At 39.4% G+C, this 22,076-nt stretch overlaps 1 protein-coding gene across 3 annotated transcripts in view; it reads left to right on the top strand.

Moving 5' to 3' along the window:
• gabra1 (gamma-aminobutyric acid type A receptor subunit alpha1) overlaps positions 1-22,076 on the top strand; it is a 34,089-nt gene that overhangs the window by 248 nt on the left and 11,765 nt on the right. The window contains exons 1-8 of one of the 3 annotated variants that reach the window (XM_088440315.1): positions 304-505; positions 1,289-1,393; positions 7,005-7,102; positions 8,477-8,544; positions 10,562-10,782; positions 12,099-12,181; positions 15,480-15,623; positions 16,649-16,801. In XM_088440315.1, the coding sequence (XP_088296441.1) occupies positions 1,314-1,393; positions 7,005-7,102; positions 8,477-8,544; positions 10,562-10,782; positions 12,099-12,181; positions 15,480-15,623; positions 16,649-16,801 (847 nt within the window). In that variant the 5' untranslated portion in view covers positions 304-505; positions 1,289-1,313. Of the gene's footprint in view, positions 1-303; positions 506-585; positions 970-1,288; positions 1,394-7,004; positions 7,103-8,476; positions 8,545-10,561; positions 10,783-12,098; positions 12,182-15,479; positions 15,624-16,648; positions 16,802-22,076 lie in introns of those variants that run through there. The other 2 variants (XM_088440317.1, XM_088440316.1) reach the window with 2 other exon arrangements.

The following is a 22,076-nucleotide window of genomic DNA, read 5'->3' as shown; positions in this document are numbered from 1 at the left end:
GCTCTTTGGGGGGGAGGATGTGCCTGTAGGGGGGGCTTATGCAGTCAAAAACGCTAAACGGGTGTCATTTGTGTTATATTTAGCTACATTTGCAAAGAGATTACAGCAGCGGAAGTTGCTGCATACAGTAGAAAATGGGCGGTCTCGCGTAATCTGACATGGAATCCTAACATGTATCCTCAGTTGGACGTGTTGAGCGCGCATCGCGCACGAGGTGGAGCGCATTATTTTTACAATGATTATTCGTTTATTTCCGTGGTAAGAGTTGACTAAAAGAGAGGGAGGGAGGGGGAGGAGAGGGAGAGAGAGAGGGAGAAGAGAGAGAGACCTGCATACATATCGTCTCCAGCAGCCTCCAGCTAGAATTCGTCAGATGTGAGATCACACGGGATTTACTTTCTACCCCCCCACCCCCTATCATTTTTTTTTATAACCAGTCTGTCTTCGGGAAGATATTTAAAGTTTGAGGAAGGGATACAAGCGTCTATTCAGAGGCTCATCCGCTGTAAGTGTCTCATTTATTATCACTCTTTGGATGCTGGGAGTTGAGGTGTTTTTTTTTAGGGAGGGGGGGTGGGTCGTCCTTATTCTGGAAGAAAATGAGGACTCGGCGTCGAAATAGATTTTTAGGCGAGGCGCGTGTTGGATGGAGAGAGTAGAGAATTGAGCACCATAGCCAGCCAGCGCCCGGAACGGCGCGCGCGTCGCTTCATTACGCACAAACCGGATCAGCATGCACGGAGCAGCCTTGCAGTGATGCCAGTTGCATGCTAAATCTTCAACTCGCGTCACATTGCGAGAGGAGATGGGGTCATTTTTCTGCATGGGATAACTTAGAAAGAGCAGTTTTAATTTTTTTTGGGTCAGATTTCAACCCTTTTACATAATCTGCATGTAAATCCTTGAAAGCCACAGGATTTTCTTCTGTTTGGACATTTTATTTTGGGTAGTGCCCACAGGACGCGGCGTGTAAGTATATTTCAGGCACACTCGTGGGAGCATAGTCCCTAAATGTGTTTTGGTGTCTACATGCTTTCATCATGACACCCCGACTGAATGACTGAGGAAGCAGCAAACGCTCTTATTTTATTTTGGGGGGGAGGGGGGGGGGTATCGCGGGTTTGATATTGCAGCACGGCGTTGGTTCACATTGCAGGCTTAGGAAAAGGAAAGAGGCACAGGTGCTACCACCTCCATTCTCGGATGATGACATCTGTCTTTTTTTTCCCGTCAATTTCATGAGTGTGTGTGTTAATTAACCCGTGTGTGTCTGTGCTCTGACCTCCAGCTGTGAAAGGTCCTCATCGTCAACAATGTGTGAACGGGGCAGCGTGGCCTCGCTGTGCCTTGGGGCTTGCTTGCTCGTAGCCCACATCGTCCTGGGGGCGAAAAGGTAAACACAAAATACGCATGAACCATGACGAAATATTCTGCAACATATCATGTGTGAGCGTGATGTATTTTCTCGATGGCTTGATGTGATGGTAAAGTGGGGCAATCCCACAAGACACCTCCATGCTTGTTATTGCTTTGGGATATTAAGAAGCTAAAATAGCCGCCACACGTTATAATGCTGTTACAAATGAATTACGAGTATGTTATTGTATGAGGATCATGCTGAATGTCACAGTTGTAATCATATTTGAATGAGATGACAACAAAAACATTCACCTGAGATTACATCATAATCTGACTCTTGCCTGGATTATTGTGGGTAATTCTGTCATGAAATGTCAACATTGGATCAAAAATTACATGATCGATAAGGAAACGATACAGTTTGATGTTGAGGATCAATCAGGGTTATTGAGTTATTGAGTTATTCGGCCAACGAGGCACGGTGGACGTCGATTCACGCCACATTGCAGCAGCGTGTCCTATTAAATGCCCTTGCTGATGATTTGCACTGATGTCATTAAGGATTGACGTCACAATCCTAAATGTCACTGTTTATACATTCGAAGACATCTAATATACATCCATCGAGGGCTTTCCACTGCAGCATAATTATCAATTTTCAGCATAATTCAATCTGCTTTTTGATGTCTCGTACAGAATTTCGAGCTCCCCGAAAAAATAAAAGACTTAATTCATTAGAACAATCTAGATGAGATATAAAGGAGGAAAGAGGGTAGTGAGAGAGACATCACTGTTGAGCGCCACTGTTGCTGTTTAGATGACCTGTAGATGGGGATGGTGCACAATGTTTTATGAAGAAGAGGGCCCCCCTGGCTGCTGAACGTGGAGTCTTCCCTAAGCAATTTTTTCTTGCCTTCTTACACCATGCTTTATTTATTTTCATCGCATGAATACCAGAGTGCATTGAGTTTGCCACGTTAACGCATGGAACTGGATGTAAAAGCGTATAAGGCAGTCGGGGTAACTCATAGAGGAGTCTTATGTTCTCTGTTTTGGAGGCTAATGGCTACAATTCATAAGAATATGACTTATGTTTTGTGAAAAAAGGTTAAAAATAAATGCATCCTATCATGTATTATTCACTTTGATTACAGCGTTGTATCTATGGAGACAACCCTGTATGGAACATTTCGACTTTTACTTTAAATTACGTTATAAAAACAGATACATTTGGTCAGGCTTAGCTTTCAAGTTTGAACGTGATTTTTGTGGCCGATCTCTTATCGACAATTTGCTAGTTAAAACTAGTACATAGTACATTAAACATTAGAGTAGGACATAGAACACAGTTAAAATTTCACTCAGGTGAAAATAAAACTTGAGACAGAAACAATGGATGCAACAACTTAGCATAAACTAAGTATTACATTAAATGACTAAAGCACAAAAAAGATATCACAAATAATTACTCATGAAGCAAACCTTCCCCTAACTATAAAATGCACAGTGAAACTACGCAAATAAAAGGCGTAATATTGCTCTTCAAAACATTCATCCAATGTATAATTTGCAGATCGCTCGGTGAATTATGACATTATTACATCGATCACCGATTTTGCATAAAATCCCGATGTCGTCCCCGTCCCATATTAAACATATTGCACATGCAAGCGGCTTCTCATCTCGAAATAAAGCGTTGGGAATATGCTTCTATGAAGAAGATATTAAAACCATACACTGCATACATTGCAATCAACCTCATTTGTAACTGAATTAAAACAATACAAATATGACTTTTGTTATGACTGTTTGGGGAGTTACAACGCGAGAAATGTGCTCAACAGAGATACTTAAAAGCATGCTCCAGTATATAGGTGTGGAACTCCACTTCTCGAGGGCAGGTATCCTACATATTTTCCGATTTTCCCTCCTCAACGCACCTGATTCAAACGATTAGCTCATTAGCAAGCTCTGTAGCCTCTTGGAAATTGTCCTCATCATTTGAATGAGGTGTGTGTGAGGTTCGAAAACATGCAGAACTGGAGTTTGACACCTGTGCTCTAATGAAATGTTCATTTTTTTTTTTTTTTAAAGAAACACTTTTCAAAGCGTACGCTGAGGATCATAGACAACGGAATCTTTTGAATCGTCTTTTTGTTGGAGAGCAACGTGTTAAAGGGCACAGTTGAAAAGTGCATTTAAATGTATGTACGTCAAATGACAACAGAAAGGTCATTGCATCATACCCTCTTAAACTAAGTGAAATCATAAGCAAAATCTTCCAGTTTCCCGTTTTGCCCCCTATGTATCGAATACCAAATTGAATCATCTTATTCTAAGTTAAACGCACTCTTACTCTTTTGTTTGGCGAATATACGTTGCCATGGGGCAACATGAGACAAAAGACAAAAAAAGAATACGACTTATCTGGTAACTGCCTTGTGGTTGAACATGTTTCTCAACAGTTTTATCATCGAACAGTTTTAAGATTTACGATTGGCGGTCCTTTACTGTTTTCCGGCAGAATCACTCTAAACCCAGCAGACCCTAAGGAATCTGGCTGCTGATTTTTTTTTTTAGAGACAGCTGGCTTCTTGTGACTTTGACCGAAAGGGAAAAATGCTTTTTTATTGAGTGACCCATGTAAAATGTCTTAATGGAAATGAAATGGAAAAACCCCAGTAGAACCATTCTGGCTGTCAGTGTTATGGGATTTTGCTGGCACCATTTCAGGAATACTAAATAGAGGGAAAGGGTTGAGGTGTGCGGTTGCTATCACCGAATGTGGGCTTTTATATAATATGTGCAAAGGCTAATGGCAGATATTTTTTTTTTAATTCCTCACACTCTCTTTGGATGCATCTCCTTCTACAAAAATAAATAAAAATATAAAAAATACAGGCCCCATATGCCGCACTGGATCAGCCGCAGGGCTCAAATCATGAGAAAAAAGTATGGTGATTCATACCTTTTTTTACCCATTCTTTCGATTGACACATTCAACATCACACATTTTTAATATTCGCAGTTGGTATTCAACTTGTTAATTTCACTTCATCTGGACAAAAAAACAAAACAAATATTTCATCATTAAACTACTCAACAAATCTTATTCTTTCTCAATGGCTCTTTCAAGAAAACAGATTCACATTGTTCCCATCGGAGAAAAAAAAATGTTCAGCTCTTTTATTTTGCAAGCCAAAAACTTTCATGAAATAGAAAACTGTATCATTTTCCCCAAATTCCAACAAAAAAATCCCTATTCATTCTTCTGTTCATCAAAACACATTTCTTCTGTGTGGTTAGAATTTCAAATATGACATGTTCACCTTATTACACATTGCCAAATTTGCATGCCCCACAAAAAAATCCTCACCCATTTCCAAAAACACACAAAAAAACAACCAATCCGCATCATTTAAAACCATTCCACTATTGCATTTTCGCCTTTCCATGCGATTTTTCCAGAAATGACTATTGTCGGTCTAGTACGATATTGAATTGCAGAACAAATGTCTGCTTTTCTCAAGATTAGAATTTTTTTCTGGAGGAGAATTATCCCAAATTCTGGGGCGTTGGTGGCTTTAACCCTTTTATACAAATGCACGTGGGAGAGCATCTGAATTCAGAAAGCAAAATGTCCTGCGGCTGGCATTCAATCAGCCTCAATCCCTCAGCTTTGACGGTGAGCCGCGTGTCGCTTCTCCCCTCTGTATCGCTCACCTTTTCCTGACCCCCTCCCACTCCCCCTGCCGCCTCATCTCCATCTGCACTCTCGCCTTCATTTATGTTTTGTTCTCCTCCGTAGGTTTCTTTTTCTTCCGTGCCATTTTCCCGCCCACAGCCACCACGCTTTCCCACTTCCCTTCTGTTGCGTCGGGTCCGCCGCGATCTCATTGCGATGACCTCTCCCTCTCCTTGGAGCCGTTGAGCGAGAAGAGCTTGTTTCCAAACATTGGCTGTTTATTTAGCGGGGAGCGATTTCGCCATTGGCGTAAAAAGGAAGACCAAAAAAATGGAGCGAGTTTATGATTGCTTCACCGCTTTGCTCGAGACATGCTCCTGGTTATCGGCACACAAAGACGGTTGTGCGCATTGAACGCATATGCATCGATTCAGGTGTTGTGTATATGCAAATGCATGCACGCAAACATTTCAGGTGCTTCAGACCCTGAAGGTATGAGCAAATATCTGAAATATTCATATACGATTGTCACCGGTGAGTGTTTTGGCTTGGAGCACTTTGTTTCATGTTCAAGCCCTTCACATCCTCAATGGTCTGAAAGACCGTATTAAGGTATTAATAATGGATTGCAATTTCTCCGTGATTGTGCAGACGTGTGCATTCCGCTTTATATACTAGACATAAAAGTGCATTGAATGCGCGCAAACGCACGGCTATTATACCCCAAAAGGATAATATGGAATAATCTAATGGGGTATACTGCAAAATATGGCGTATTCTACACTTTTGATGTGGTTACCTGGTAGAATTTAAATGTTCTGATTGACTCATGTTTCTGAAGTTGGTATATGAGAACATGTCGACAAAATAATGTGGCCGGAACGCCAGGTAACTCACGACAAGATTTGCGTTCATGTTCAAGGTCAAATCTTCAAAGAGATAAAGGATTGTGTCATTACATTATCACATCCTCCTGAGATCCGGCTTATTTTTGTTGTGTCCACTGATGTGTCCATTATGTCTCAGCAAGGCCGCAAAGTTCATTGCATCCCTCCTAAAGGCATAAAACATCAATTGGAAATGTCAAGAAGGATTTTAGACCTTAAATAAATGTTCACCACTGGGTATGTTGACAAAACAATTACATGTCTGTAAAGCTCTCTCTCTCTCATATATATATATATATATATATATATATATATATATATATATATATATATATATATATATATATATATTGGTGCTATAAATGCAGATATCTTCAGTCTGTTGAAGATAGGATGATGTTTTACCACCTGTGGCCTACAGACCTGTGCAAAATTTTTTTTTTTTTTGCTCAATTCATGCTGCTGTGGCTTATATACTGGTGTGCCTTATAGTTCGAAAATACGGTGGATTTTCAACCTTGCTCAATGTTGCCTTGGAGAACTATTAATGTGCAAAAAAACACATCACTAGATCATCCTATAAAGAAATATTAAACTAGAAATATGAAATCTAGCAAGGCTTCAACATGACTTTTAGAATAAGATCTGACAATAGATTTTGTGTGTTAATAGCAGACGTTCAGTTTAACCCTCAGGAGGCTTGCATTGCTGTGACCTTGTGTTTTCACCTTGAGATGAAAGCAATTTAAATAGCCCTGAAAGCAAATAAAATGTATTTAGAGATTTCAAATACGTTGGCGCTTTGGGAATACAAAGTGATGGCAAACTGAACGATGACTTTCTGATTCGTCTTTCACTTTTTTGGAGTCTTCCGAACAGTGCGTCACAATCCATTGTGCGCCGCCTCTGCAACTGCAGACATCGTCCTCATTGTTGTCAAACACATGAGTCATGTTCCGTGCCTTTTTTTTAATCCCCTGCTGTTCTTTTGCCTTTTTTTTTTTTTTTTTTTTGTCGCGGCGTTGCCGCTTTTTCTGGTCGTGACTTGACATGCTCTTCCCCGCTTTTGGCAGCTCTGGGCAGGACAGCGAACACAACACTACAGTGTTCACCAAGATCCTAGACAGCCTTCTGGACGGCTATGACAACCGCCTGAGGCCAGGACTAGGAGGTCAGTAAACCAAAACAACACACCACACACAACGTTGGCTTATTGTGACGGATATGAAAATAAGCCGAAGGTTATAGTGGCAGATGCATCATGACTTCAGTACAAGGCTTGGAATCGATATCGGCTATATACTTACATACGATACAGGCTAAGTATTGTAAAGTAACTCCGAATTTTCACATACTTATATTTGTAGACAAAATTGTGGGTTCATTCAATCTTCAACAAGCCAGCGCATGAATGTAACCATTATATGTAAAATTTCATGAATGTAAGCAAAAGTTGTCAAATGTGTGTACACAAAGGCAGCAAATCTAACAATTTTTAATCCCGTGACAGGAACAGGTGATTTTCCCTTTCAAATTAAGAGCAAATTAACTTGAACATGAGTAAACATATTGCGATTTTGATTTTAGTGACTGAAAAACATATGCCTTTATTTTATTTTTACAGTTTTTACATGATACATATCATCATTAATGACACAATTTCCAAGTATGCAATCCAGAAATAAAACAGATGAACTTTTTTCAAACTATTTTCTGGATTTGATCAGTAAAATAAGTCTAGAGACATCACTACTAATGCAGTTTCACAGTTTAATATATCATACATCGATGTTATTTGAAGTCACTCTTTCCATCCCAAAGTGCTTTTTGTTGATTGGGGCTTACTTAGTGGAAAATATATTTTACAACACTGGAGAAATGGTGCTAAACACTGCATTACATTAAAAAAAAATGCACATAATCACATATTTGAAGCTAGTTTAATGTTGTACAGTATTGATACTGGGTCTTAGATTTAATTACTCCAATAATATATATATATATATATATATATATATATATATATATATATATATATATAAGCCATCCATGACCGACAAAAAACTTTCAACTGGCAATCAAAAACACCCTTTTATTGTAGTCTTTATCGGCCCAGAAACAAGACAAGTGTAAAATACAAAGTGTTATGCGAAGGACATTGAGGTGTGCGTCTTTGCTAGAAATTGGAGAATCGACGAGTATGACGTTCAGACCTTTCAAAAAAAAGACTCAAAAGGGATTGGTGAGGGGGTGAAAAAAATTCCCATAGCAAAACCCATCAAATGTTATGTGAGCAGAGTGGCTTATTTGGAGCCCGGCGCAAATTTACGAGGAGATTGAACCGAGCACGTAATGGAGCGGACACTGAAGCCAATACTAGCAGAAATGCTTATTGACATCCAAAATGGGCCCTTTTTATGGGTCTGTTTGTGTGTGTTGAATGGATCCGGGTCCCAAGCCAGGTGGTCTTGTATTAACAGGTAGTCAGGAGGGCTAATGAATGGCGCTGATAGTCGCTCACCCTGCCAATTTCCTGCTTCAACAGAGCGTGTAACTGAAGTCAAGACTGACATTTTCGTGACTAGTATTGGGCCAGTTTCGGACCATGACATGGTAAGTCTTTTTTTTTTTCCCTCTCCTGTTTAAATGTCACCAGTTTCCCTTTTCTCCACTCCATCCACATTTTCCTCCTTGTCATTCGTAGACCCGGGAGTGGTCTCCTAGCCTTAACAGAGATGTCTTCATGCCATGATTCATTTCACTATCACGCGTCGTACTAATAAAACTGTCTCATGTGATATGTATTTGCTTGCCAACGGTAACTAATCGGACTCGGCATAAATGCCACCCCCGCCCTCTCTGCACGTGATGATCGTGACCGCTAATGTTCTTGGTATCATTTGGTAGCTCGCAGGAGTCAAAGCGTTACTATTGTTTGGATACAAATTGAAGGGATCCAGCCAAACGGCGACTGGAGAATTTAGTGGGAAATCTTCGAAAATGCTAACGTTACTAAAGTTTCCAAGCAACGAAGGCTTGCCAAATAAGCCAAATCCTACAGCACACAAAAAGTAAATAAAAACTAGGCAAGATCCTTATGCTGAATTCTATTTTTGTCACGATAAAATGGCATTTATTATGACAAATATAAAAGGTCACGGTGGACCTTTAGGAGCACTTAAGGCAGGTTGGAGTTGATTCATTATTGAGTATTTATCTCTTTCAGTGCCATTGACAAGAATTTTCATCATAGAAAACACTCAATTGCTCTATTACTGTTTCTTTGTCTTTTTCATTGCCTACTTTATTTTTTGCTCGATTGTGGAATGTAATCTGCTTGGGGAAGTAAAGAGAATATGAATTTCATTGTTTAGCTTTACTATGCATATGACAATAAAACTCTAGGTTGAGTGCCAGTGATAAGAACTCCGATCAACAACATGTTTCAGATGCTCCTACAAAATTGGAGCTGGGAGTTGGGAGCTCAATAATGCGTAAATAGTCCTCATTAAAGCACTGACTGGATGTTGTCTTCCGTTGGTATGACAGGCAGCCTAATTTCTATGTTAAGTAGTGTTTACAGTGTTTTACTAACTACACTTTGTACTGACTCTTGTTCACGAGCAGATACATTCCGATACATGACATAGCTATGAAGTCGATCCTGAATATGGGAGGGATATTTGATATTTGATACATCAATTGACAGGAATCGACGCTAGTTTTTAAATTTGCTCACCGAGCAGACATGGAGAACCTCATCGTTACCTCTGGTATCATCAAATCAAAATTAAGCTGTAATATGTGAAGAAATGGTAATCAAAGGCTACATTTCAAACCAAGATTCTTTATGTGCAGTCCAAATGCTTCTTTTGCACTTGTCTGCTGTGAGCATGCACAAGTGCGGGCATTGCTTTTGACATCTTCCTCGTTAATTGTACTAGCTGACATGCAAGCCAGAAGGAACATCTGTGGAAAAATTCCTCACGGTTTCCTTCCTCCATTACCTTGGTTCTCTGTCTCAATTCTTTGTAATTATCTGACTGAGCCCAAGTGGCTGGAAGAGGAGGGGTGGAAACAGGCTGCCCTATAATTTTAACAGGCTCACTTTGTGGAACCATTAAAATCTCCTCTGGGCTAGTCGCGAGTCCGATTCAAAATCCGGTCGGGCACTTCCGTCCTGTGCCGCTTCCAATTTGGATTGCCTGGATTATTGGCGTTCATGTGATCATTTTCTAACCTAACATTGTAGCCGATGACCAGAAACAGATTAATCCTTTGTTTGCCAAGTGCTATTTTCAACTGGACAAATCACGCTAAGGAAGAAGCTAAGAAATATATTAAGGTGAAAGAGGCATGAATGGCTCGGCTCCAACCAGGCAGGGATTCTCTTATAAACCCTACACGGGAGAACACCTCCACATACTGCATCCTGGCTCAAGCTGTTAACATGAAGCGACAGCTACCAGCAGGGAAAGTAGGCCGAGGCCGCCGTATGAAAGTCGGAGTCAAACAGAGAGCTTGTCAAAGGCTAAAGATGTGAGAAAAAAAGTTATACGCTATTCTAGTCCATGAAGATAGAAATGCATAAGGACCGGTGTCAAGCCTCTGTTCTTTAATCCCATTGCAGGAGTACACCATTGATGTCTTCTTCAGACAGAGCTGGAAGGACGAGAGGTTAAAGTTCAAGGGTCCTATGGCCGTGCTTCGTCTCAACAACCTAATGGCCAGCAAGATCTGGACGCCCGACACCTTCTTTCATAACGGCAAGAAGTCCGTGGCCCACAACATGACCATGCCGAACAAATTACTGCGCATTACAGAGGAAGGAACGCTGCTCTACACTATGAGGTACGCAAACGTATCTCATTCTATTTCAGTTACACAAACGAACACGGGTATCATCTGTGAATGAAATAAAAAGTTTGATACCACACATCTGGATTTGGTCACTATAAAAAAGTCATTTTACACCTGTTATTTCATGATTGCAGTCTGCATGATGTAGAATGTTCGAAGTAGAAAAAATACAAATATGTCACAGGGAGTCTTCCATCCTTAAGTTACATTGGTGGAGTAAATATTTTTCACTGATTTGCAAATATGTTCAAATATACATGATGGATAGTTGTTAAAAACACAGCACTACATTCCCACAATGCCCATAATGGTATTAAGGTAAAAAATGGCAAATTTTTAGTATTCAGCTGTCTAGTTTGTTCAGATGAGTTTGCCGGTCAAAAATATTCATTCCGTATTGGCAGCTCCACACTACTGGAGCTTCCTACATGTGTTTTTTCTCTTTCATTTAGTTAGTACTGTTTAAAGACACCTCGGTGTTATTGTGCTTAAGGTTCAGGGTCGTCCTCATAAAGTTTTTACCAGGTACTCCGCCTCTATTCCACATTGATAGTGAAAATGTGAAGATGTGTTCGATTGACAGTTAGGGTGCTTGAGAGTATTTGTATTTTGTGTTTGTGCATTGTGAATAGATGTTGAATGAATAAACAAGTTTGTAAAATGCAATCAAAAAATGGGGGAACATTTGGTTGGATTTGTGCTTAAAACATGCAAGCTGTACAATGAAAATAGATTCTGTTCTAATCGGAACTGCATTTTTTTTTGTAGATTTGGCAATATAATTGCTCAGTCATTTATTTCAGATTTTTGCTCATTGGAGATTATTCTTCATTTAAAAATGATATCACCTTTTTATGTAATTTAAGTTTAAATTTGCGTGAGAAAAAAATGCACAAAAACATTTTTTCTCCCCTCATTATAACGCTGGTGAATTTTTCAAGCCAAACGCAGCACACACCCTGCAGTGTTGTACGTGGTGCGCTCGGAAAGGATTGCGAGACATTTATTTAGCATGTTTACTGGCGGGGGGAGGAGGAGTCGGTGTTGCTGTCACAGATGAGCGAGATGAGGGGACGGATGGAAGATTAGTGTGTCACGGCTGGCCTGACATGCTGTTTTTCTGCAAGCTGTCAGAAAAGAGAAGCTGCGAGAAAAAAAGAACCTTTCTTGCAGTTCTCATGAAGCAGTACTGTTTGACAGCATTTTCCTCAGATAGACTGGAAACAAACAAAAACAGTGCATTCACATGCTCCTGATTGAAAACTGTTTCTTGTCATCATCTTCTCAAGCCTGTGTGTTGCTTTTAGGCTGACCGTGAGAGCAGAATGCCCGATGCACCTTGAAGACTTCCCGATGGACGCCCATGCCTGTCCACTCAAGTTTGGCAGCTGTGAGTGCTTTCATATTCTATATACCGGTATATATATATATATATATATATATATATATATATATATATATATATATATATATATATATATATATATATATATATACATATATATACATATACGTGTGTGTGTGTGTTTCCCTGTGGTTTCCTTTTCAAAATAAGAGCACATTAAATGGAACATGTATTGCTAAACTGTTATACTGAGATTCCTGTACAAAACACGTTACACTTTATTTTTTATGTTTTCATATCCATATTGTCATTACTGCCACGATTGTAATTCTAAGTAAAGAATGAAAGTCACTCTTTCATTTGATACCGCCCATGTTTACATAGATGAAGCACACAATATTCTTTAGGCCTTGAAAGATGAGTGAAAATGCTAAATATACTGGCACTCTAGAGGTTGCTTTTTCTGATAAACTTGGCACTGAAAGAGTTAAGAACATATTTATTTTATTGACCTTTATCACGAAATAACACATTAAACAGACATTAATGATTTCTATATAAAGGTATACAAATTGATGCTAATCCAAAGTAGGATTTTTGGGAGCCTTGTTGGAGCTCCATTCTAGTTTATTAATGAGATTAATGGAAATAATCGCTTCATGAGTTTTGCTAGCAAAATATTGGATTTCAAAAGAGATGATCCCACATGCTGTTTGGATTGTGTTTCGGTAAAACTATTTTTTGGCAGATGCCGGTGAGATGGGTTTCCACTGAAGCAACAGACAAACAAGCATAAATTATAATATTGTTGTAGGAAAGTCATCAAATGTAAACTATGTAACACAACTTGTCATTAAACATCTTGGACACCTGATCTCATTCATCAAAATTCTTGTTCTGAATAATTGCAAGATGGCACCAAATTAGGAGTGTCCGTCTTTCATCTTGGCAATTTCCAAGCTAAGAAAGAATACCCGAGGTGAGGTCGGTCATTGTTTGAAAGGGAATAGCAGAAATCCCACTTTTTTTCTTTCTTTCATATTTCATAAGTCACAGCAGATACTCATTCTGATGTTGTCACGCATCGTCACGCACTTGTCTGATTTGAAGTTGCTGTGTCAGCCGTGTGAAAGAACGCACGGTCACGCCAATATCCGACATCATAAGGTTTCGTGTGAAAGACACTGCCTGATAAATATCGGGTGTTTTAAGCGGCTTGGAAAAACTACTTTTGTGGAAACTGCTTTTGATAAAAGCTATAAATATCAGGACTGCTCCAGAAGTTTAGAATGGAAGAAGCCTTAAGGATTGAAGATGAAATCAAAGTCGGAGAAAACCACTTTCCTGCTTTACAACTTTTCTGGACTGCAAAACGGGGCTGTAATTCTCAAGTCCGGACTCAGACTCAGAGTCTTGTTTCGACATGTTTTTTTTTGTCATCTTAGACTCTACTCAGACTCATTAGTATTTGACTCGGATTTGACTCCGCCATTTGTCTGGCAAAATATTTGTCGTGACCCCACATGGCCAACTATGTTTTTATTACTGAAAATGAATGATCTCATTCATAGACAGAGGCATAGAAAGAAGAAACTGTAAATAAAGTTTTTCGGACTCAGACCCATTAGTATTTGACTCGGATTTGTCTCTGACTCAGCCATCAACTAGCAAAATATTTGTAGTGACCCCACGAGGCCAACTAGGCTTTTATTACTGAAAATGAAAGTCCTCATTCATAGACAGAAGCATAGAAAGAAGAAACTGTAAATAAAGTTTTTAGATTCTCAAAATATTATACCATTGGCGTGCCAAAGCATAGTATAATCTTTTTCATTGTCATGTCAGCCAACAGCTGGGATATAAAATTTGGTTTTATGAACCATTGTGTGCCAGCTACGTGGAACATGAAGCAACCTGCAGATTCTGTAAGAAGACAACCACGGACACATGGCATCATGTTGATTTTTGTTGAGAGTAAAAATAATATTTTTCCACCTCGATGTTTACTCTTGATCTCACCTGAACTCGGACCTGGACTTGGACTTGGTGGGCTCAGACGTGACCTAGACTTAGACCTTTGTGACCCTGACTTGAATTGGACTTGGAGATTGTGACTCAAACTTGACTTGAACTGGAACCTCTGTGAGTCAAATTGACTTGGGCTCGATCAAGGTGACCTTCACCACACCTCTGCCAGCAAGCTTCATTAAAACATGATCCAGGATAGACTTCGGCTCTTGCCTTGACGGCGTCCAAGATAAGCCGTATAGAAAACGGATAGCTGTATGACTCATGATCTCGTTGCCCATACCCTCGCACCTCATCCGACCGCAAGCATGAGCGATAAGGGACGACGACACGATAGCAGATGTTCTCCCAGAGGAACTGTCCACCAAGGCCCCCGCGGTCTCCTTCGACCCTGCCAGGCCACGCGAGTCCCTGCCAGACGCTAGCAGGCAATCGACGCGTGGACCTGTGTTTATCCGAGGCAGCGCTCTTTGAAAAATTTCCAGAGCGACTCACCAGCTGCTCACCGCTCACAGCTATACAGGCCTGCACCTTGCGGTGCGCTTGAAGATGGTATGACCAGCGCGAGAATGATGGAGGTTGGAGACAAGAATAGCCAATGAGCAGCGGGGTTGCACGCCACTGTTGCCATTTGTCAGACAGCTGCGCAGCACGAGCGAGGGGAAGCGTCCTCGGCCGACACCGCCGACCCCCACATCTTCTTTCAATTGAATCCACTCCCTAAATATTTCAGTGTTTAGCTCTTTGCCTTCCGCAGCAGTCTGCAGCGGGACCATCTTTTCCTCAGCAGTAGTGGGGCAACACTGCAGTTTTGACAGGTTGGCCGGCCGTAGGCAACAAAACACTGACTTGGCTCTTTTAAGGTCACGTCGTCCTGTTGGGATAAAGCGTGTTTGTCTTACTTTGAAAGTTGGAAGACGACGTGATGTGACATGGCAGCGAATGAAAACGCTCATTTCGGCCGGTTACAATTGGATACGGATAAATTTAGGGCTCCAACGAACGACTTGATCGGTAGATTGTTTTGTTGATTAATCGGATACTAAAATTTGTTACGTCCATCCCTTCATTTGAAACAGAACGAAAACATATCATCGGTTGATCGTTACTGGCTGGGTCTGTAACATGTCGGGAAATGGAGAAGAAATGATCCACATTTTTGCTTATTTATAAGCATCTGTTTACCCTTGAAAATCTGACGTTCTTATGATTTGTACGATTTCAAATATGAAACTATTTATTCAATTGACCCTTAAACATTTAGCAATTAATTTGAAGATTATCACCTACAGATCTTTTTCCTTGTCCCCCGTAGATGCTTACACTCGGGCCGAGGTGGTTTATGTGTGGACCAAAGGCGCAGACCAGTCTGTAGTGGTGGCGGATGACGGTTCAAGATTAAACCAGTATGATCTGATGGGACAGAGTGTGGATTCTGGAGTGGTGCAGTCCAGCACAGGTACGTACCTTTTTGGTCAAATCCTGCTTAATACGTATCTAATAGGTAAACAATAATGATCAAAATAGCTTTTTAAAATAGCTTTTTAAAGTGACACACACAATGCTAATGATGTGTCCATCCTCTTTTAATGTACTTTTTATGACACCATTCAAATGGTTAAAATAAGACAGTTAAAAAAAAGAAAAATGACAAATGCAGCAGCCACTGCATATGTTCTGGAAAAAAGTGACTTATTTTAAATGGGCAAACTTCGTGATTGATAATAAAAATGGCAGCATAAACATTATTTGAGAAAATGTGTATATAATGTATAAAAGTGACCAATTTTTCATTCCCTCGGTCTGACGGGAATATTTGTCTTACTTAGTTGTCATCACTGCACAAACAGCGGTTTTGGGCGGACTTAAAATGAAACCATTTGATGTCTTTGTCACTGTCAGAAGCATCCATTTTTCATTGTACAGAAATGACAAGCCATGCCCTAGATTTGGAATTTCCCTACTGGCCACCAAATTACATCTTCTACCACCTCATTTTTTGTAGTATACCGGCAAACATTAGTTTCTGCACAAAATGAGTGACCTTAAAAAGTTTGGAAAAACCTTCAAATTTAAATGGTCTCAAACACATTAAGAAGTCCAGTGACCTGAAAGTATCCACATCATAAAAATGCGGAATTAGCAAAAGGCGAAAACATGTAGGGTAGTCTTGTCCGCCAAGTCCAGATGAGTAAACCTCGAGACAGAAATATACCATTTTCACTTTCACAAAATTAGAGGAATATTTCGCGAGTCCAATGGCCGAGCAGGACAAACCCGAGTGAAATGCCAGGGAGTGTGCCGTAAAGTCAGAGATGCCAAAATAATGTGACGTGTGGAGAATCAAGTAGCACAGCCCATGTAATTATCTATCCACACATAACTGCAGCGGCTGCCTAACAATAAACGGCACAACCCTCCAATGCGCCAAAGTGAGGGGAATGCTGCAAGATCATCCTTGACATTTTCATGTTTGTCGCACAGGCGAGTACGTGGTGATGACGACCCACTTCCACCTGAAGAGGAAAATCGGTTACTTTGTGATCCAGACGTATCTGCCCTGCATTATGACAGTCATCCTCTCGCAGGTGTCCTTCTGGCTCAACAGAGAGTCCGTCCCTGCCAGGACTGTCTTTGGTGAGTCCTCTCATCTCTTGTTTTGCATTCAGGACCAAACGGTAACACGCTTCCGAAAATAGAGAAGTTGCGACGGAGCTAGCAGCTCATAAATGGCCGGCGCGTAGCGACTTCCTGGAGTCTCCGCCGGTTGCTTGGCAACTCACGTCTATCGATCTTCCTCATCTGACACTCTGCGCCGAATCAAATGGGCATATTCCCGGCATATCTCACGTGTCCCCCGGACCGTTGGCGTTGAGCAAACGTGATAACTTTAAGCTTATCTTTCAATGCCTCTTAAAGCCACAATGTGACAAGATATTTCTATTCTCTGCCATTCTGCGCCAATGAGGGAGAATGAGCCTGAATCAGAAATTTCCAGCAAAAAGCTCTATGGTGTTTAAGCTTGAAATGTGTTTGTGAGTGTGTAGTCGTTAGTATGTGCGTATCTGTCTGTCACACTCACTTCTTACATAACAGTGGCCAAAAGGAAGGCTCTTGCTTGCTAGTCTGCAGCATGCTCTGTAGCACAGCAGCAGGCGGAATGTCCTTGAGTTACCTCACGCGACGCTCCTTTTCCTTGTTCTTTCGTTCTTTCTCTTTCTCTCTCAGATGTCAGTGTTTCCCTTGGCCCACTTTGACGGAAACACGCGCATCTGAATTTGCATATTTGCAAGTCCAAAGCTGTGTCTATTTTTTCTGAAACTAGCGTATCCTGCAATGTTACGCTGTGCGCGAGTGTATCGGAGCTACCTGTGCCGCTTGCCACGTGCACGGAAAAGCGAGCTAGGGTGGCCCGGATTGGATTTGAATAGTCAAAGTATCTAGGTCATGTGTGTGTTCTGCATGGAATCGCTGCTGGTTTTTGCACAGCGGAGCAGCAATTGGGGGTAACTGCATATGGACACTGCACAGCACGTGCACACACATATGCACATTAAACGCAATGCACGAGGTAGGTCATTCATGTAATTAATATGATTTTCTCTGAGATGGCAGAATAATGAATGTGCTGCTTAAATAAGACGGTCGACAAGGAAATAATTAATCATATGAATAAATAATAAATCAATCAAAAAGGATAAATCATTGAAGAGACAATGCTGGTGTATTAGTGATATATATATTATATATATATATATATATATATATATATATATATATATATATATATATATATATATTCACAAAACCAGGCTTATGTCGCAGAGATTAATTTGGAGTTACTGAAGAAAATATGAATTTGACAGAGATGTCCATTTTGGGATTTCTACAAAAGCAACTTCCATCTTCACTTTCATTTCCCAACAGCCAAAAGGCAGGGATTAGTAAGGGATTATTAGACAATATGCACCATTGAAAGATAAATGTGCCAAAACTTTAAATGTGTTTTTCTCCAAACGAGGCATTTCAACTTGGCAACGCTCAAACTGTTGTAAAGTTGTCAATTTTTGAGCTACTTATGTATATTATATCCAGTTTTTATATCCAGTATTTTAAATTTTAATACATCAAAGTCTCTATTTTCATTATTATTAAATATCATACACTCTGTTTTGTGAATACGAATTGTTTTGTAGACATGTAATTTAAGTAAACACAACCCGAGTCGGTTTTAAGTTGAAACGTTAGCTAAGCCATTAAAACATCAACGTTGTACATTGTAATTTGTAGTTCTAGGTCAATTTTGTTTTGGTATTAGTTTTAATATTTTCTTGAAAATAAATGGAGTATTTATAAAGTGCGAGATAAAAAATTAAAGGTATTAGTCAGGTATATTTCGTTATACATATTATATAGCAAACAAAATAAATTCTTGTATAATGAATAACAAAAAGTTAAACAATAAAACAGCAATTAATATTCCACTGTAATTAGTTTTAGATAACTTCATTAAATGTGAAATGTAGCTTGTTTGTTTTGTCATTTTTTACTTTTTTTTGTCATTAATGACAACACTTCTTTGATTTCTTTTTGTTTTGGTGAACTAGAATAACCTTGGGAGGGATAGGACTTTATTAACTCTAAAAGAAAATACACTTCAGGTAAATCTAATGAATTTATCAATACAAGGTGCATATTTCATCAAATTTACCATGCAGTATTAATGTATTAGTTTTAGAAGTACACTTATATCATTTTTCAATATTCATTCGAGTAATCTGCATGGTTCTTTGAATTCATCATATAAAAAATAAAGCTATGTTAAACATTTAGACACAGAAATACTTACCGGTTATCGGGATTTTTAATCTCGTGGCCTCCTCTTGTACACAGCCCACGTCCCTCTAATAAAAGATAGAAAAAACAACATTTTTCCTCGTGACATGCCAATTACATACACATTACTCACCTTGGTACATAAGCTTGCAATTCAAAGCACGCTCTGCTTTTGTTTTACGCCGTCTATCAAAGTACGCACCAGTGTTAAGCTTAATTTGTGCTCTGTGATCAGACGTGTCCAACACGGATGCATCAAGCCTCATTAACGTGAGCAAATGCAGCGGGGAAAAGACGCTTTAAATCATGCGACGTGACGAGAAAGCAGGAAATCAAGCCTAGAGCTCTTTCGAAAAACAGCAGTGGGTCGCCTCACATTGTTTACTGTATCCCTGTGCCGATAATGATAAAAATTTACACACAGAAAACAATATGTTTTGCTTGTTTAGACATGTTTTGATGTTCATTATCACTAGAAGAAAAACATGGAGCAGAATTAGAGATCTTTGGATGGGAATAATAATAGTTTGGTCAAGGTTAGTTCTTGGTCTCAACTGGACACTTTCTTACCGTGTTTTTCACACTATTAGGCACACCTAAAAACCTTTACTTTTCTCAGTAGATGACAACGGACTTTATAATCCAGTGCACCTTATACATTGCATAAAAACGCACATTTTTATTTTTAGGTGACGAAAAAATGAAATAACAATCGCCATGTAAATGCTTCAATTTTTACTTTTGCATTTCAGTTATGATTGTAGTTTTTATAATTTAATAACTCCCTGTTTTAAATTTTCATATCCTATACATGCTCCAGTTTTTATGCAATTTATATGTAGACAGGGCGTAAAAAAAAACAAAAAAAACATTTTTATTAAATAAATCCAGAAACAGTTTGGTGCTGGCTTTTTTTTCCCATGCTTCAGATTCCATAAATCATTTTCATTGCTGATTCTTTTAATCACGATTTGATTGTCTTGTTGACATTCCCTTTAGCACAGTTCTATCTATGATGCTTAACGCTACCCCAGCCACTGCACTAGCTTCTATTCTATGCGCCTTATAATGTGCCCTCTATATGATAACAGTTTTAAAATAGGCTATTAATTGAAGGTGTGCCTTATAATCTGGTGCGGAAAATACAGGAAGCAATGTCATCATATCCTAAAAATAACTATTATATTTGAACTAAAATGACTTGAAATAACCCACAAGGTTAGAAAATGTTGTCTGTCGTTAATGTGGGGTGGAGGCCAGTGGAGGTGGAGCAGAGAGAGAGGTAAGTATGCTAGGCTATTTACTCAAATGCAGTCTGAAAGAAGAAAGGAAAATAATTAAGAACATAACAACTGATGGTCATCATACTGTTTTGTTTTTTGTTTTTTCCTATTTCCTCTCAGGGCTGTCACTAGTGTACCTCTCAGCTCTTTAAGAGGAATTTGCAGTGTTTTTATCGTCTCTCGTAAGATACGCTTTAATGCATTTACTCATTAAGAAAAAAGACTTATCGTATGTGGAAAAACAATGGTGTTGTCTATGCAAGTAATGTGTTTTACAGCATACTGTATATATGCATGTGCCTGTTCATAAAATAGCCATTACAGCCAAACAGCCTCTGCAAAATGCAATGCTAACAGACTTCAGGACTTCACTCTTTTAGTGATTCTAGAGTATATATGATGGTAATATAACCTCTGACATGGCCATAATACCCAGGCCTGATGCACTCACGGGACCTATTTCTTATCAAATAAAGGGCTTTCAAATTATACAATGATACAAGACCAATAAAAGGACAAAAGTAAGTTCTGTCAATTCTACGGAAAAAATAATGACGTTAGATAGATGCTACATAAAGAGACGTGCCAATTCCGACGCAAGATAAAAATTCTGAAATGGATGGTTGGAGTGCGAGACAATAAAACACTTATGCTTCATCTATTGGGATGCACCTTTACAAAAAAAAAAAAGTTGAGACCATGGAAAGATCAATTTAGCAGTCTTCTTCTTGTGTTATTTTTGCAAGTGTTATTTTTACCATTTGAATGCCTGTCATTTGGCGAGGACACTCTCATCATTTCAAATTTTAAAAAAAAAGAACATATTACACTGACCCAGATAAATGAATGAAAACGTAATTGACAAATATACTCGGCAATGGCAGTGAACAACTTAAAAAAAAAGAGGAAAAGAAAGACCGAGCCAGAAACAAAATGGCAATAAATATTGCTTATTAGTGCACATTATGGAAAACAATACAATATTTACATACTTCACACATACAGAAAATGACTGATCACAATAGAACAGGAAATAGGATGTCGTTGCTTTATTTTGGTAAGAAAAAAAATGAAGCGTTCTGCCACCGAGTGGTATAGTGTCCTACTTCTCACCGTTCTTTTGACCTCATCCCACATTTTGGTTGTCATGTTTAATTGGTGACGCACTCAGTCAAATCACTGTCTGGCAAATATTTGCCCAGAACCAGCGAAGCAGAGAGCGGGAGCCAGTGCGGCCATTTTTCTCTGAAGGTTCACTCCCACCCACAGAGATTTGTTCTGTGTGGCTGCGATCCAGCAGCTGAGTGGGGATTAACTCAACACTGTCATTTCAAGGGTACGCAATCATGCACCCGAACCGGGTAACAAATATCTGTGAGATCATTAATTAACATACAGGGTTGCGGTACATCACACAATTATAGTCAGATCTTAACATGGACAAAACAAAATAACTTCAGGTTTGCCGAAAGAGCATTATTAGATTTCAGCCTCTTTCCTTTGCTTGTGTAAATTGACGGCATGCTCGTTGATAAGCGATCCAACTTTCTCAAGCTTAGCGAAGTTGTGTCAAACTGTTGACACGTACGGACGTTATCTGCGCCACGTTTGATCCTTTGCCTGTCTGTAGTCAAACTCGTCCTTGCCTGAAGCAGCTGTAAACCTCCAGCTTTATCACCTTCAACCTCAAATTTACCTGTCGCCCAATCTCTGTTGTGTGCTTTTATATCTCCGAGGACATCTAGAACCTTCTGAAGGCTAATAAAAAAAATAATTATTTGAAGATTTAGCTG

This window comes from Hippichthys cyanospilos, chromosome 18 (genome assembly GCF_059441005.1).
Source record: "Hippichthys cyanospilos isolate Australia breed blue-spotted pipefish chromosome 18, RoL_Hcya_1.0, whole genome shotgun sequence".
NCBI classification, from domain to species: Eukaryota; Metazoa; Chordata; class Actinopteri; order Syngnathiformes; family Syngnathidae; genus Hippichthys; species Hippichthys cyanospilos.
The sequence above is the reverse complement of the archived record's forward strand: the minus strand, read 5'-3'. Positions and strand labels throughout refer to the sequence as shown.